Consider the following 17222-nt stretch of genomic DNA (forward strand, 5'->3'; position numbering starts at 1 on the left):
CATTTGACTAACAAACCAAAGTAACTAGTTTTCAACAACTTCTTTATAAGTGAAATTGAAAGTACTTCTTTAACTTACTATTAGTAAGCGAGCGTAGAAGTGTTTATTTGCAATAAAAAAATTTTTTGTTAAAAATTTTTTTTTAATGAAAAAACAAAGAAAATTATTTATATAAAAACAAAAATGTTTAAAAATTCCAATATCAAATTTTTATATAAAAAAAATTAGCATTGTTTTAGTATCAGATATAAAACAATTAAGACAGTTTAAAATAAGAAAATTTTATATAAAACTGTTTTAAATTGTTTTTAAGATCGGGTTAAACAAAACTATTAAACCCCAGTTTAATAAAAAACCAGAGTTTAACTTTAATATTACAAATGTTCTTTTTTGGTAAGAAATTGTTCTTAAATTAATTGTAGTTTTCACAATTTTTTTCCTTAATTTTTTGTAAACAAATTTTTTTGGTTTTCTATAGAAATGTGTGTATTTGAGTGTGTAGTGTGCATTGTTAGACAATTTTGTGCAGTACATTAAAAAACATTCTAATACAAGTTCGTTTTTTGTTTAAGTTATTTTTTATATTTTTTTTTCATTTAAAACAAAATAGTAGGCCATAAATTGATATGTATTTGATATTTATACATCAAAACCATTATATTATTTTTAAATTTAATTTAAATATATTGTTTTAATTTAATTATTTTGTATTTTTTTTTCAAATGCAATTTGTTTTTGTTTTTTTTCATGTTTTATTATTGTGAGTTTGAATATTTTTTTCCTTTTTGTAGAATTTCCATTTTATTTTTATTTGTAATTATCTTAATTTATGCGGTGCTTTATTGTTATTGTTGGTTTTTTGTTTTAATATTTAAAGTTGTGTTTTGTCTTTCTTTTTTCATTTTGGGAAATTTATTTTCTTTTACTATTTATTTTGTGTAATTTATTCTCAATTTTACATTTAAATCTTCTTAGTTTTTGTTATTTTATGTTGTGTTTTCTTTATTATCAGATGTCGTAGCTGATATAAATTAATTAAAAAAAATAATTAAATATTTTTTTTAATTTTGCTTTTTTAGCTAAAAAATTTAACAGAAGACTTTTTAAAGAAACATTTTTAAAAAAAATTATAACTTTTGTTTATATTTTTGTTTTTATTTTTTTCTAAGTTTAATGCTAAATTTTTCTTAATTTATTTACACTTAACTATATTTTATTTAATTTTCTATTATTATAAAATCATAAATTATATCAATTTCTAAATGAGGTCTAAATTAGTAAAGGTTTTGAAGAAGAATTGTTATAAAATTAAAACTAAAATTGTTTGCAGTTTTGTTGACACATATAGTATATAGGACGAATTAGCTTTAATTACTTTATTGTTTACTTAGCAGCAAAAAAGTGCCCATTGGGTCGAATCTTGCCCTTTATATCTGTAAAAACTACTTTAACATTATTTAGAATCTGTTTATTATTTGTATGCCATATCTTTTGCTGGGTCAATTATGACACCCTACACCTTTTCAAAGTATATTTTAAACTTGATTTATTTTTTTACAAAATTGTACCTTTGTTCCGATATATTTATATAATTTACTGACGAAAAAGTAATTTTCTAAAAGACCCTTTCTATGGGGGTTAGGGTCAAATATGAGCCGATTTCACAAAATTGTGTGGATGATTTTTTTTTATTTATTTAATGTAACAAGCAGAGTGACCATGCGTCTGTTGTAGTGTAGCAGAGTATCTGGTGGGAATTGGACCCATAACTCCCAGACTGATAGGCAAGCAGCACACTACCACCTAGCCTACCAGGGCACCCTTAATGGAGGATTACACCAAAGTGTTCATAATTTTTCAATAACATCCGTTGTCAACTAGTGTTTGGTCATAGTGAGCTTACCACGTTTGTTAAAATTAAAAAAAAAAACGGATGTATATAAAATTAAAATGTCAACAACTAGTGTTGTCGTACCTATAAATATACTTCGACAACGAATATTATTGAAATAATATTAACACTTTGTTATCAATTTGTTACCAGGCGTATATTTTTCTTTTTCACTCTGTATATAACTACATTTTTATGTATATAAAATTTAGATGTTGACAACGAGTGTTGTCGTAAGTATAAATATATTTTGACAACGGATGTTATTGGTCTACGATCCATTGTTACCAAAAAAAGCATTAAAGTTTATATAGCCTGTATGAAAGACGAACTGATGGACGGACATGTGTGTCTCAGAACGTTTAATATCTATGATAGTGTAGGGTATGAATAATTAACATAAACCGGTTATCTTTTGTCGATATGACAACGTAATAAAGTTCATTGTATTGAACAGTTAATATGTAAAGAGGTGGTGCCTCAGTCAGCTTTCTTCTTAGACAAACTTACAGAAACTAGAAAACTCCAAAATATTTCTTCTTAAACTTCCAAAAAATTAAAAAAATTTTTTAATAAAAAAAATTCAAACAAAAGTTTTATTTAAAAAAAAAAAACTCATTTTGTGTTTTAGATAATTTTTCTTTAGTTTTGGGTAGAAAAAGTGTTTTCATATTAAGGCGAAATATTATATTGTCAATTTGAATTTTTGTTGGCTTGAGCCGAAAACCATGCAAAAATATGACAAAAAAATATTTCTATAAAAATAAAATTAAAAAAATAATAATAAAACTTAAAAAGGATAACAGCAGACATAAAAATTCTCCTTTTTTTAATGGAGGCATTTTTTTTTAACAAAAAACAAGAATTTTTATGCACAATAGGTCTTAAGCGAAATTTAAAGAAAATTTTTTAATAAAAATATTTACTAGAGTATTATTGTTTAAATTTTTTGGTTTGTTAATAAGACTTATTTATAGTTTATTTAAAATTAATTATTATTAAGATGTTTTTTTTTGTTAAATTTATGTTTTCATGTATAAAAAATATAAATAATTTTTATTGTTTTTTTTTTTCATTAATTTTATTTATATTAATTAGTGAGTAATTTTGTAATTATGCAATTTAAATGGGTCCTTATTTGTTAAAAATTGAGTTTTTATTTATATTTAAAGTATGTTTTACAAAAATTTAATACTAAAACTTTTTGGGGAATTTTAAATTTTTGTTTAAAGTTTTATAAAAAAAAGAGTTGAAAGTAAAATGTTTACTTTTTTTAATCATTTTTAAAAAGTATTAAATTAAATTGGGGTTTAAAGTTTATGTAAGCCTTTAAGACTGTTTTAAATTATCTATTTATTTATTTGTTTATATTTATTAGTATTTAATATTTAAAGCATTTTTTTGTTTTGTTTTAATACGAATATGGTTTTTATTACTAAAGATTACTTTGTGTTTGTTTTTTGGATTTAAAACAATTTTCTTTAGTTTAGTTTTTTTTTTAATTTAAAAGCGAACATCGCTCATTATTATTTCAATCATCTAAGATCTAAATTTTTCTTTTTAAATTATAAAGAAAGTAAAACATTTATCCAATATATAGTAGTATATAGTTGATATGATTTTATGTATATGCATATATACTACATAAATAAAACAATACAGTAAGTGTCAAAATAAAATTAAATTAATCATTTATAAAATAATTTTAAATTTAGTATTTTTTATATAAAATTTATAATTCTAGTTATGAATTTAAAATTTTTAGATTAAATTCATAAATTTTAGAATATTAAAGAAATAAATTAACTTTAACACTTACTGTATAGTTTCAGAATACTTTTTTTTTTGTTACTTAGTGTATATTCATTGTTTATATATGTTTTTATACATATTTTTTTTTTTTGTTAATTTTTTCTATGTTTTAATAACTAAACATTTTTTTATATTTGTATAATATATAATATCAATTGTTTTTTTTTTTCTTTTTTTGTTTAAATACCATTTAAATAGCAATTTAATTATTAATAAATACATTTAACTATTTAAAAGTGCTAAAGTACTTCATTTTTTTGTTTTTGTTATAATTATTGTTATTTTTCGGTTTTAATTATTATTTATTTAATAATTAATTTTTTTTCTTTAGTTTATTTTTTATACAATTACAGACATACTTTTTATTGTTGTGTAAGTTAGATGTTTTTTTTTTAAATTTGTTTTTATTTAAAACCAATTTAGTTTTGTTTTAACTTAATGTTATACATAAATTTTAATTTATATTACTGATATGTTTTCATATACAAAATTTAAAAAAAAATGTATTAATAATTGTCGTTTTTTGTTGGAGTAGATTAAATGGTTTAAAAAAAGATACTTGTTAAAATTTTATAATTTAAAAAAAAAATTAATTAAAATTTTAATGAATAGTTTTTAAGCATAACTAGGTTGTTTGAAGTAAAATTTCCTTTTTAAATAAAATTTTATTAAATAATTTAATAATAATACTAAAATTTTTGGTAAATTAAAAAAAAAGTTTTCCTTTGAGAGCTGGTTCTTCTGACTAATGAAATTATTGCCTTAGCTAAGAATTAAACTTAATATAATAAAATTAAATAGCATTTAATAAAACAAAAGAACTGTTAAGGAAATTTGAAATTTTATTAAATAATACATTAAACTTTATTTTATTTTTTACCCGATAAAGCTCAATTAAAAATTAATAAATATTTAAAATATTTATCACCATCCTAATTATTATGTCAACTATGTATGGAGACTAATCAGCTAAAGAGCTCAAATCGAAACGTTCGGTGTTATGTGGTTTAGGCGAAAAAGTAAATCGATTTCAACCATTTTTTGATAGGTACCATCTCTAGACAAAATTATCGTGAAAGGTTTAAACGGATAGACAAATAGTAATACTAGAACAGCAGACATTGGTATAAAAAGTCTGCATAACTTGCAGACTGATTTTATGAAAATAGATATTTTTAAACATGTACCTTTAAAAATAAGAGAATAAATAGAGAGTGACTTATTAGGTCCAGTTGCATGTAGAATCCTATGTAAGTTCGTCTAATTAATGTAATAATTGCAATAAGTTTAAGTATTCAATTATTTTAAAAACGATTCTAGGTACTTGAGTGGAATGATCCTTGTTACTTGAGTGGAATAGGCTTCATACGGACCAGTTCTGATAAAATTTGATTGTTTTCCACATAAAACATTTATTTTCAAATTTTCAAAAAAATCTTAAATAGGTTTTATATTGACCGATTCCAATAAAAATTGATAAATAGATTTATATAATATTTATTTGATTAATAGTTTTTATAAGTGACTAGTGGATATTCAAGTCATGTTTTAAAGTTGACTATTAACCCTTTATTTCCTGGTGTTGCCATATGGCAACGCATCGATGCTACTAACTTCAATAGGCAATAGAAAAATCTGTTAAACAAGTTCGAAAATAATTGCAGTTATATATTTAGCACAGAGTCTACTTACTAGCATGAACGAAAGAGAAAATAAATTTTTCTCAAGGCGTGGTCAGATAGGCTTTTTGACATGTGTAATTTCATGTCAACGCCAGGGACTATATCGTGTTTTGTTATTAATATGAACAAAATTTTTAAATTTGCAAATTGAGGACTGATTTTTTTCCTTTTTTTTAAATATTTTACGACATGCACTTAAAATATTTAATTGCTAGATACGAAATTAATATCAAAATTATTCACCCGTTCACAGAGGGTTAAAAGTCAAATAAGGCCTGATCATTACGATATTGAGCTAGGATCAAGTCTTGTATAAACATTAATACAATTATATTTTACATTAATTATGAGCCCTTTTTTGGGCGATTTAGTTGTATGGGGACTAGGTGAAGTACGGTCTCGATTTTATTCATTTTCTTCTTGGTTGGTCTAAAAATAGAGCGAGTGCCAAATTTTAGCAAATTGTGTTATATAATGTTATCTGGGATAACATCGATATTTAGACGTACGGACAGACAGACAGACGATAAATTGACTTACAATGTGATTCTGAGTCAATCGGTATACTTTAAGATGGCTTCTTCCTGGGTGGTCTAAAAGAGCGAAAGTGTCAAATTTTACCAAATTATCTTATTGTAATCTTGGATAACATCGTCTACGTAGGCACACGAACGGTCATATGGTCAGGCAGACGAACGTTAAATCGACTCAGAAAGTTATTCAGAGTCAATCGGTATATCAGCGGAAACGCATAACATCATTCCCACTATAGAAAATAATCCATATTTAACTTTAGGAAAAAAATCTACTACTGTTTTCGTAATATTTACAAAAATTTCGTATATAATACGAAATCTTATATAATATAACCCTTTTTTATACGGAAAACATTTTGTTTGTAAATTTAAGCGAAATTAACATAATGATTAACTAATCATATTATTATTATTATTAAAAACTAAAATATTTTTTATAAAATTTAAGAAAAGTATAATATAATTCACGATCTTTTTTTTTTTTTTGTTCAGAAAACTAAAAACTCGTTTAGATGATAATTTATTAAATAAAATTAGAAAAATTACTTTATAATGAAAAAAAATTTCGTTTTACAATTTACGTAAGTTAATTTTTCTAAGATTATTTTACATAATACATAAATATTTCTTACATATTACGAAGCAATTTCGTGTTGTGAAACAACGAAAGATTCGTATAATGTACGACATTTTTCGTTTATATTACGCATGGATTATTTTCAGTGTAGAGTAAATAAAGCAAACTTTTGCAAAGATAATTTAAAAATTAAAATCAATCGAGGAAAAGTGCAACTCAAAATTAACTAAAATTGTTAAATACAAATATTTTCACCTCGTTTTTTTTAAGAAAAATTCATAAAAATACTAAAATAAAAAAACACCAAATATTTTAAAATTTATTCAAAGAATATATGAAAAACAGAGTTTATTTTTAAAAAGAGGAATTTTTCAGTTAAATAAATGTTTGATTTATATTTAAAATATAGCAATGCAGTGTATGTATGTATTTATGTATGTATATTCTATATTATATTTTATTATATAAATAGAAACAAACATAAAATATAACTTAAAGCTAATTATTTATCAATATATAAAATTGCAAGTGTTTTTTTTTTTTAAGAAAAAGTAAAACAAAAAATAAAAATTATAAAAGAAACAAGTAGTAGTTCATTAAATTTAGGTATTACTGTAAAATTTAGATAATTTCTGGTTTCAACTTGAAGAAAACCAACTCGTTGCTTAATTATTTAGTTAAATGTTAATTTGCATTTGTTTTTTTTAATAATATATATGTATAAATATAATTCAATGCATTTATGTAGTTATGTATATATAAATACTTATTTACTTAATTTTTCTGTTTGGGAGAGTTTTATTTTAATAATTAGAAACAATATTTATTTTTTATAATTATTATACGTCACAAAAGTTTATCTTCTTTTTTTATTTCTTAATAATTTATTTTTTATTTAAAATTTAATTATTTATTGTTTTGTTTAAATGGCTTTATTTAAAAAAAATCTTATTTGATTTTGTTTTTTTTTTTGTTTCTTTTACTATAAACTTTCACAAAGCGTGTACAAAAAATTCTTAATTCAGGGAGTTTTTTTTTCTTCTAGGGTTTATCATCAGATCAAAATTTATTTATTGTATTTTTCATGTTCCTTTTAAAAAATTTATTAGTTTTGCGAGTATAAAAAAACCAAAAAATATGTTTTTTTTTTTTACATTTCAAAAATTGTTTCTTATTATCAAACAAATTGTCATGAATTTTTTTATTAATGTCTTATTTGGGATTTGTGCCATAATTACAAAAAATATGCTTTATTTACCAATTTTTATTTCAATTTTATTATACCAATTGTCACAATTTTTTTTTATAAAAACAATATTAATTTTGTCCTCTAAAGCAAATTCTTCTTTCAAAGGACTAAGATCTTAAAATGTTTAAGGGTATGTTGACAAGTTGTAGGTAATATATGGCCAACTTGTCATTAAAACCGGCTTAAAAAGGGGTTGTTGGCTTTATTATAATTTACAAAAAAACTGCGGATATTTATTATAATTCTTTGTAGTCTTGATTTTAGGGTTTTCTTTAGGAGGGGTTTAAATTTGCCTATAAAAACTTGCAATTTGCCACTTAACTATAATTTTTGTTATCTTCTGTTTAATTTGTAAGTCTATCTGTTTGTGTATTTATAATTCTGTTTTGACAGTTTATTTTTCATTGTTTTTTTTTTATAAACTACAATTTGTGCTTGTATTTCTAACATGGTTTTTCATTATAAATTTTATTTTTGTATTTAAATTGTCATTTTCTTTTGCTATTTCAATTTTTATTTTTCTCTTTATAAAGTATTTTTATATATATTTCTTATTAAAGTTATTGTGTTATTATTATTATTTTCTTTTTTGTTTTCATATATTTTCAATTAAAGTGTAAACAAAATTTTTGTTATTTTTTATTTTTATTGAAAAATGCATGTGACCATTATTGTGAGCATGATGACCCATTTTAATAAGTTTTGCTGTTTTTCATATATAATGGACACTGCCGCAGATTCTGCACTGTTGTTTTCACATTCGGAACCTGAAAAATATAAAAATTAGTTTGTTATTTTCTTTTTGAAATGATGATGAGTTTCGTTTGTTTGTATGGTTTTGATAAAATAAAATAAATTTTAAATAAAATTTAACAAAAATTTAGTTAAAACAATTTATTATTGATTTAAATTAATTTAGGAGAAACAACTGGCTAATTTAAAGTTTTTATAACCACCATCAACAAAAACCATGTATAACATTTGGAATAGTTACTGGTCTAAGTCCTACAAAAATATATATTCTGAATTCTTGTTAGATTCTGAAAAGATCTGGCCATAATCGTACGATCATCTGTCTTTCTGTTGAAAACACAATAGACTCAACAAAAAAAAAAAACTTCCAAGGAATCGAAAAAGAAGTAGAATTTACTCCATGAAACTACCGAAAAAGACCTGAAGAAGTGATGATATTAACATAGGCTTTTCATAGTGGGTATGTTCTTATTATTTGATTCCAAATTCACTACATCGGAAGTTATTCTTAGGAAGTAATATTTATGTTATTTTTTGGAAGTTATTAGGAAGTGAAATTGTAGTATTATAGAATACAACTAATTTGATGTAAATAATAATATTCAAAACGTGACGTAAATAATAATATTAAAAATAAAAACTAAATAAATTACACTTATTCATCAATCAATCCCAAAATAAAATAGGTTTAATCCCAAAAATTTTAGTACAAAAAATACACCTTCAATTTTAAATAAATTTGGATACTTTTCACTTCTTTGGAAGTCAATAAATATAATTTTCACAGAAGTAAACAAATTCACTTAATGCTACATTTAAAGTGGTGATAAATGTTATTCTTTTGAAAGTTATATCTTTGCTGGCAAAGTCCAAGAGGAAAGATCTAGAGAGCTAAAATTTAGCATAAATATTTTTTGCTTACGCAGTTTGTTTGGTATTGAAAATAGGCAATAACAGTCCACGATTTCACCTTTCCCCCATCTAAGTACCCCTTCAGAATATGATCCCCCTCAAAAACTTGCTACAAATTTCCACTATAGCAAAGAAATTCGAAATTTATATAAACTAAAGTTTCACTGTCAAATTTTATGAGGATCGGCTTAAAATTGACCCACCCCATTAAAATTGTTAAAACGCTCATAAACCACTAAATATGGTAATATAAGTTCAATTTATATTGAACAGACCATTTTTCCAAAATTCACTAGATTTATATGCAACATGATTTGGTGGTAGGTATATAAAATTCGGCATAGCTCAATATATCACTCTTACTTATTATACCCTACACCAGTGGGGAGGATATATTGAATTTGTGCTGATGTTTGTAACATACAAAAAATATTTGTCCTAGAAACACCTTAAAGTATACCAATCGGCTTAGAATCGTCCTCTAAGTCGATTAAGCTATGTCCGTCTGGCTGGCTGGCTGGCTGGCTGTCCATGTAAACCTTGTTCGCAAGGTACAGGTCGCGATTTTCAAGATAATTGGATGAAACGCACGTTTTATTTGACCCAAGGACGGAGCATATTGAAAATGGTTCAAATCGTTCCATTATTTCACCTAGCCCCCGTAGAACAGAACCCACCAAAAAGGTCTTGACCCTAGCACTCATACAAAGTCCCCTTCAGAAAATTACTTGAATGTCCCAAATTAACTTATAAACACAAATATCGCGATGAAATTCAGCACCATAAAATACTATGTAAATATAAATATATTCACAAAATATTATCGGACTTGGTCCATATTTGCCCCTAGCCCCTACATAAAGCCTTTTTCAGAAAATTAGTTTTTCATCCATAAATTGCTTAAATGTATCGGAACCAGACCTGGGCGATTTCCATTAATTTTGCATTAACATTAAATTAAAAAAAAATATTTAATGTAAAAATTATTGCATTAACATTAAATTTGTAAAATTTAAGTCGGCTAATGTCTTTTTATTTTTATTAAGAGAGAAAGGTCTGTCACATACGATGAGTCATAAGCTATTTTTAGGTTTAAGATTTCGGGCAAACAATGATTTCAAATTATTTCTGTTCTTGTTATGCGCTACGATTTGCAACTCTCTTACAGTGGTATAAAAAGAAAAAGTAGAGAATTAATTCAATAACTTCTAAAAGTGTGCGTAAAGATAAATCGTTTTCGAGTTAAGGTTTAATGTTTCCACCAATGTCGTAGTCAGAAGTCAGCAAAGTAGGACAGCTCGGCTATATGTTTTAAAAGAACGTTGGTCAAAACAATTACTTACATAGAATCTCTATATCAAGTACTATAAAAAACCTCATTTATCTCTTAAAGCTTAAGAGATACATACAGTACATACAAGTTTTATAATTAATAATTGATTTAAACATATTTTTCGTAAAGCTTTAATAAAATTTTATAATTATTAATATACTTTCAAAATAAAGACACAATTTCATTTCCGTTAATATAAACAAAAAGACACAATTTAATTTCCGTTGCTTTAAAACTTTTCTCCGCTGGTCCAAAAAAAAAAATTAAATATAAACATAGTTTAAAGCACAATTTAAATGTCAGTGCTACAAAAATATTATTTTAAAAATTAATCACACACAAAAAACTTAATTTAATATAATAAAAAACACAAAATAAATTAAGTAATAAATTAACAAAAAGAAAAAAATAAAAGACAAAACAAACACTGGTGCGAATTTTGGGGTGCAGTCTGATTTAAAATTTAGCTTACTTACCTTTAAAAATAAAATAAGCTAATTTAATTTTATTTCATGTGTTTCTTTTGTATTCATTCATTTAGTTTTATTTATTTTCGTCTAAGCTGACATTTATCTTATTAATATTATTTATTTAAATAATTTACTGTTATTGTTATTTATATTATTTTATATTATATTTAAAACTCTTTTTTTTCTTGCTTTTGTCTAAATTCAAAACTTGGTTTTTAACAAGTTTAACATTTTAAATTTCATAATTTCATTTTTAATTGCACATAGAAACATTTAGTACGTTTTGTTAAATAATTGAAACAAAAAAAATAAAAAGAAATAATAAAGCAAAAAACAACTTAAAATAAACACATATAATGAATGAAAGAACGCAAATTGTATTTCAATTTAAAATTGAAGAGGTGTTTTTGTATTACAAAACAATTTTGAAATAATTAGTACTTAATTTTATTTAATATATTCTTAACAACATTAAGTGACATTTTTAAATTATTAATTAGTATTAAGACCAGACATTTCTGTGATTTACGAGTATTAGAACATTTAAAGCAATATTGTAACCCCATCATTTGTTTCGCTAATGTTCGCTAGCTTTTTGTTTCTTTAAACAAAACAAAGATTGATGACACCTTTTAATTTACTTAAAAGCTTAATTAATATTCATATTTTAGTTGGAAAAAGATTTTTTCTTGGACCAGCACTTAGGGGATGACCCTGTGTTGGCGGGGAATACTTCTGCAGAAAGTTTTTCCCTGTAATGTGTTGTGCCAATCGACCACAAATGTTTGTGTTCTTGAAGACAGTCGTGTGTTACATAAAAATATACGGGTATCGGGAACGAGTTCCTTAATTTCAGAGGAACACATTCCATAGAACAATGAAATACACCCTACGTTGCGACGGTGATCCAGTGTATCTAGTTCAGTTCTAGTTCTCGTTCAGTTCTAGTTCTCGTTCAGTTCTAGTTGAGTTCTAGTTCAGTTCTAGTTCAGTTCTAGTTCAGTTCTAGTTCAGTTCTAGTTCAGTTCTAGTTCAGTTCTAGTTCAGTTCTAGTTCAGTTCTAGTTCAGTTCTAGTTCAGTTCTAGTTCAGTTCTAGTTCAGTTCTAGTTCAGTTCTAGTTCAGTTCTAGTTCAGTTCTAGTTCAGTTCTAGTTCAGTTCTAGTTCAGTTCTAATTCAGTTCTAGTTCAGTTCTAGTTCTAATTCAGTTTTAATTTAGTTCTAGTGCACCTCTCGTTCAGTTCTAGCTAAGTTCTAGTTTAATTTTTTTTTAGATTTATCATAATATTGCAATTGTTTTACGAACTTTCATACATAAATGTATTTTAAATCATGTCTACACAATTCATTTTGTAACAATTAATAATAAATAACATAGACAAATAGCATCATACTTAAAATAATTTAATGACTTTAATTAAACGTATCTAACGTCAAGCGTTTTATTATCATAATTTGTAAAAAGATATAAAGATTATAAAGCCATAATAATTTTCAGAACTAATTGTGTGATGCCTATAATTTGTAGCCTCAGGGGTTAATGGTAGCTTAACTCATAATTTAATAAATCGCATTTTTAATGGAATAGAAAAACTATTATTTCAATTAATTTTAACTCTTTCTTATATTGATCAACAATTTATATCCATAGTGAAAGCAAGTTGTATAGAGAACATGAATGAAAACCAAATTTCATTAAAGAAAATTATAAAACTCAACTAGTAAATCAGTTATAATATACAATCTTTGTGGGTTATAGTAACCAAGCAAAAATTTTATATTTTTAAAGCTATCGGAAATATAAGAATGAACGAAAATCGTTTAGATAGAATATTTTAAGAACATTTTCAAATTTTTGTACAAAAAAAAAAAAACTTTTATTATTTAAAAAGTGAACGAAAACAATATTGAATCGTTAGTAAATTTTCTGCAATTTTAAACATTTTTATTCATAGCAGTTATATTTAGTTGGGTTGTATTTCTTAAAAGGGTTTGTTTACCCAATCAAGTGTGTTGTTTTGACAAATTTCTATTGTTTAACTATACATGAATATAATAGCATAGACAACCCATTATTATTAATGTTTTGTTAGAGACAATTAATATACTCCATTATTAATTCACATTAAATAATATTTCTATTTTGTTTTTTGATTGAAAAGATAAAAGGTGTCGCATTGTTATTATTATTCACTCTAACATATAAATAAATATTTTTTTCTGTCGTTTACCACGACACGTGCCTTTTTTATACCAAGAAGAAACAAATTTAGGGTTAACATTTTGTGTTGATTTTATCGCAGATTTTTTTATTTCTAAAATTTTTTGCCGACATGTGTGTTCAATATAAATTGTTATGACATTTTAAAATGTTTAGCAAAAAAAAAAAAAAATAATAATAATAAAATAAAACTTAATAGAAGCGTGTTCAAATAATTCTTTTAAATGTTAATTTTAAGCACCATATGTCTGTATATTAATGAGTCCATATGAAAGAAATAGATTGTATTACTTTCTTTAATTTGAACAGTTTTGCCTCAAATAAGCCACAAAAATGATTCAATAATGTCTTGTGTTCATAGTAAAAAAAAACGACAGATTGAAAAATATAACGTCGACTAACAGTCTGGTGTATTCAGATTTTAATTGTTAATAACGCACAGTGTTCATACAAAGATCAATGGTATTGGAAAAAGTTTTTTAGAACAGCGAAATAACAAAATATATCTGGCTCTTGGCAACAAGTTTTAAATTATTTCTTAACGAAAAAAGAAAATAACTTTGTCAATAATTTGAAAAAAATAATATTTTATACTTATTTAGTATGTTAATCTGAGATATGAGAGGCTCTGATTAGAAAGACACATTAATTAAAAAAAAGCGTTTCTAATGATCTGATTCAAAATATTTATTAAATATTCTTCTGAATTATGAATAAATTATTGGGATGTATGTCCGGTTGTTGCATATTTAATTCACTTGTCTGCAACTTTTTTTATTTATGTTTATTTTGGCGATTATTCCACCATTCACCACATAGCGAGATGAACATGTTAAAGTGACATTATGGACAGAACATGAATATATTCCCAGCAAAAACTTGCTAATGATTTGCAATTGTAACCACTTACCTATTAATATACTTTTCAATGACTACTAAATATTCTTCTAATTAGAAGTACTTTATTAAAGTATTATTACTAATGTATTCAAATTTATTAGTAATTAGTTCTCCGTTAAAATACCCATCAAAAAAGAACTTCTAAAGAAGCGAAAGAGAAGTAGACCTGAAGAAGTTATGATTTTTAGACAGACTTGTAATAGGAGGTATGTCTTTTTTTATTTAATTACAAATTCACTACATCTGAAGTCATTCTTAGGAAGTAATTTTTATGTTATTTTTTGGAGAGTTATTAGAAAGTTAAATTGTAGTATTATAGAATAAAACTAATTTGTCTTATTAACTTATTATATTAACATAAATAAATAAATTACACGCATTTATCAATTAACTCCAAAATAAAGTTGACTTAAATAAAAAAAAATGTGTACAAAAAAATACCTTCAATTGAAAAAAATCGGTTATTTTCCCTTCTTTGGAAGTTAATAAACATCACTTAAAAAGAAGGTAAAAACACTTAGTGCTCCTTTTGAAGTAACCTGATCTACTAGGCTTAAATTAAGATTTTTTTGTATAAATTTTTCCTTTCCTTACCACTGTGAAATGTATTAGTAGTAATTAATTTTTTTTTATTTCTTGGTACAGGTTTATTAAAGCTATACAAGTTTTAATTAAATTTTCAGCTTAGAAACAATAAATAAATAATTTATTATATGCTGGTGCGAATAATTAAGGAATTGTGAAGTTTTAACAACTGAATACCTTTTTGAGCAAATTATAACTCACATCATAGAACACTTCAAATGTCCTATCGTCTTAAAAAATTCGTTTGTTTCTACATCCTTTACATTTTTAAGAAATTTATTTCTGATAACATAATATATATTTTGTATCTTTTTTAGTTGATAACTATACTCATATATACATACATATCTTGTATAATTTGAATAAGCATTTAATCAAGGCGAAGTTATGGGATATTGAAACTATTTAAAAACGTTAAAAAACTACTCCATAGTCGGTCCAATGTCGGCTCAAAGTTGGCCCCCATTGACATGTAAATGTTTGATCGAAATTTTATACGAAAGATTAAAGAAATAGCTATTATTACGGAACAAATGTTTCTACAAGCAATAGGTAATAAGTTACCTATGTAGATAAAAAGTATCATTTGTTCGGCAAAAATGTCCAATTTCATCCGAATCGTAAAATCTCCCAAATGTATTTATTTTCTGAGTAATAAAACAATTTAAAGCTAAATTTAGTTTAACCTGTTTATTGTTATGTTACCATAAAAAGTCTAATAAAACAAAGCCCTGATACAGTAAATTAAAACATTAGAGTGGTACATAAATTATATTATATTATATTTGATTTTGGTATTGAAATACATTTTCATATATATATATATGCGGTTTTATTTTCCACTAGGTAAAATAATAGATCAATTTGAATATGAGTTAATTTTTGGAACGAATTAAAACTACTAATTGGTAAATAGCTTTGAATTGTAGTTACTTACCTAACAACTTACGTTTCAATGACTACTACATATCACCTGGATTACATAGAAGTACTCTAATAAGGTCTTACTAATAATGTGTTATATAAATACTTTCTAATCCATTAGTCATCATGCCAGTAAAGATATAGAAGCTGTATATTTTTTATGCGATTTACAATTACAACTTTTTCTAATTACTTGTAATCGTTTGTGGTAAGTACTTGTCTTATGTAAGTAAATTTTAGCATTTTAATCTCTTACAAGGTAATGAAAGTTTTAACTGAGATAGAATATAAAAGGATATATATTTAAAGAACGTAGTAAGATAATGACTAAATTCCATTATTTCCATACGAATCTAAACCAGCCTAATCTGCAAACATGTATTATAAAATACATATACATATGTATGTATATTACTTGTATCATATATCGATTTCATTTTTAATCTCTTCTTGCATAATTTTTTTTTTTTTTTGTTTTATTAATTTTATTAAAATGTTTTGTTGTTTTAAATTTAACACTTCCGAAACTAGATAAAGTCGGTGTGATATTTTAAATTTTAATTATATACACACATGCATTTATACACAAATTCCTATACATACATACATGAGCACATGCAATTACTATACGTATGTATATGTATACATACTATATATACATACACATATATTTTTTTTACTAAAGTGTGCCGGTTTAAAACAACAACAGCAAGTGCAACAAATAATGAAAATAGAGAAAGAAATTTTAATTAAAACTCATATAAAATGTCAATGTACAATCATTTTTTTAAATCTTTTTTGTCGTTTAACTATTAATGGCTTTTCGATCGTTAAATTTAATAATTAATATACATAAACAAAAATATTATCAAATTTATAAACTTTAAATTATTGAAAAATGTTGAAAAACTATAGATCATAATTTAATGAACTTTAATTTGCTACTAAAGGTATTTCAATATACATATTGATTAAACAAAAAACGAAAATTCATTTGTAAAAAATTAGCGTTGATATATCGGTGGTGCAGGTATAAAAATATACTATAGATGTTAACTATTGGACATGTACAAAGATAAAAGCAGAGATGAATTTCTTGTAGGTTATATGTCATATGGAAAATATGAAATAGTAACTGAACTATAACTGAACTAGAACTAAACTAGAACTAAACTAGAACTGAACTAGAACTGAACTAGAACTGAACTAGAACTGAACTATATCTGAACTATAACTGAACTATAACTGAACTAGAACTAAACTAGAACTAAACTAGAACTAAACTAGAACTAAACTAGAACTGAACTAGAACTGAACTAGAACTAAACTAGAACTAAACTAGAACTAAACTAGAACTAAACTAGAACTAAACTAGAAC

General features: G+C 24.2%; 1 protein-coding gene and 1 long non-coding RNA gene across 4 annotated transcripts in view; one reads left to right on the forward strand and one right to left on the reverse strand.

Moving 5' to 3' along the window:
- Positions 1–17222, forward strand: part of LOC124419427 — a 139282-nt gene that overhangs the window by 87103 nt on the left and 34957 nt on the right. The gene's annotated exons all lie outside the window — the stretch shown is intronic.
- LOC111684542 (acetylcholinesterase) overlaps positions 8285–17222 on the reverse strand; it is a 128101-nt gene continuing 119163 nt past the window's right edge. For all 3 annotated transcript variants that reach the window (XM_046948826.1, XM_046948827.1, XM_046948828.1), the window contains one exon: positions 8285–8514. In XM_046948826.1, coding sequence (XP_046804782.1) covers positions 8393–8514 — 122 coding nt within the window. In that variant the 3' untranslated portion in view covers positions 8285–8392. The remainder of the gene's footprint in view (positions 8515–17222) is intronic.

This window comes from Lucilia cuprina, chromosome 4 (assembly GCF_022045245.1).
Source record: "Lucilia cuprina isolate Lc7/37 chromosome 4, ASM2204524v1, whole genome shotgun sequence".
In the NCBI taxonomy this organism is placed as follows: Eukaryota; Metazoa; Arthropoda; class Insecta; order Diptera; family Calliphoridae; genus Lucilia; species Lucilia cuprina.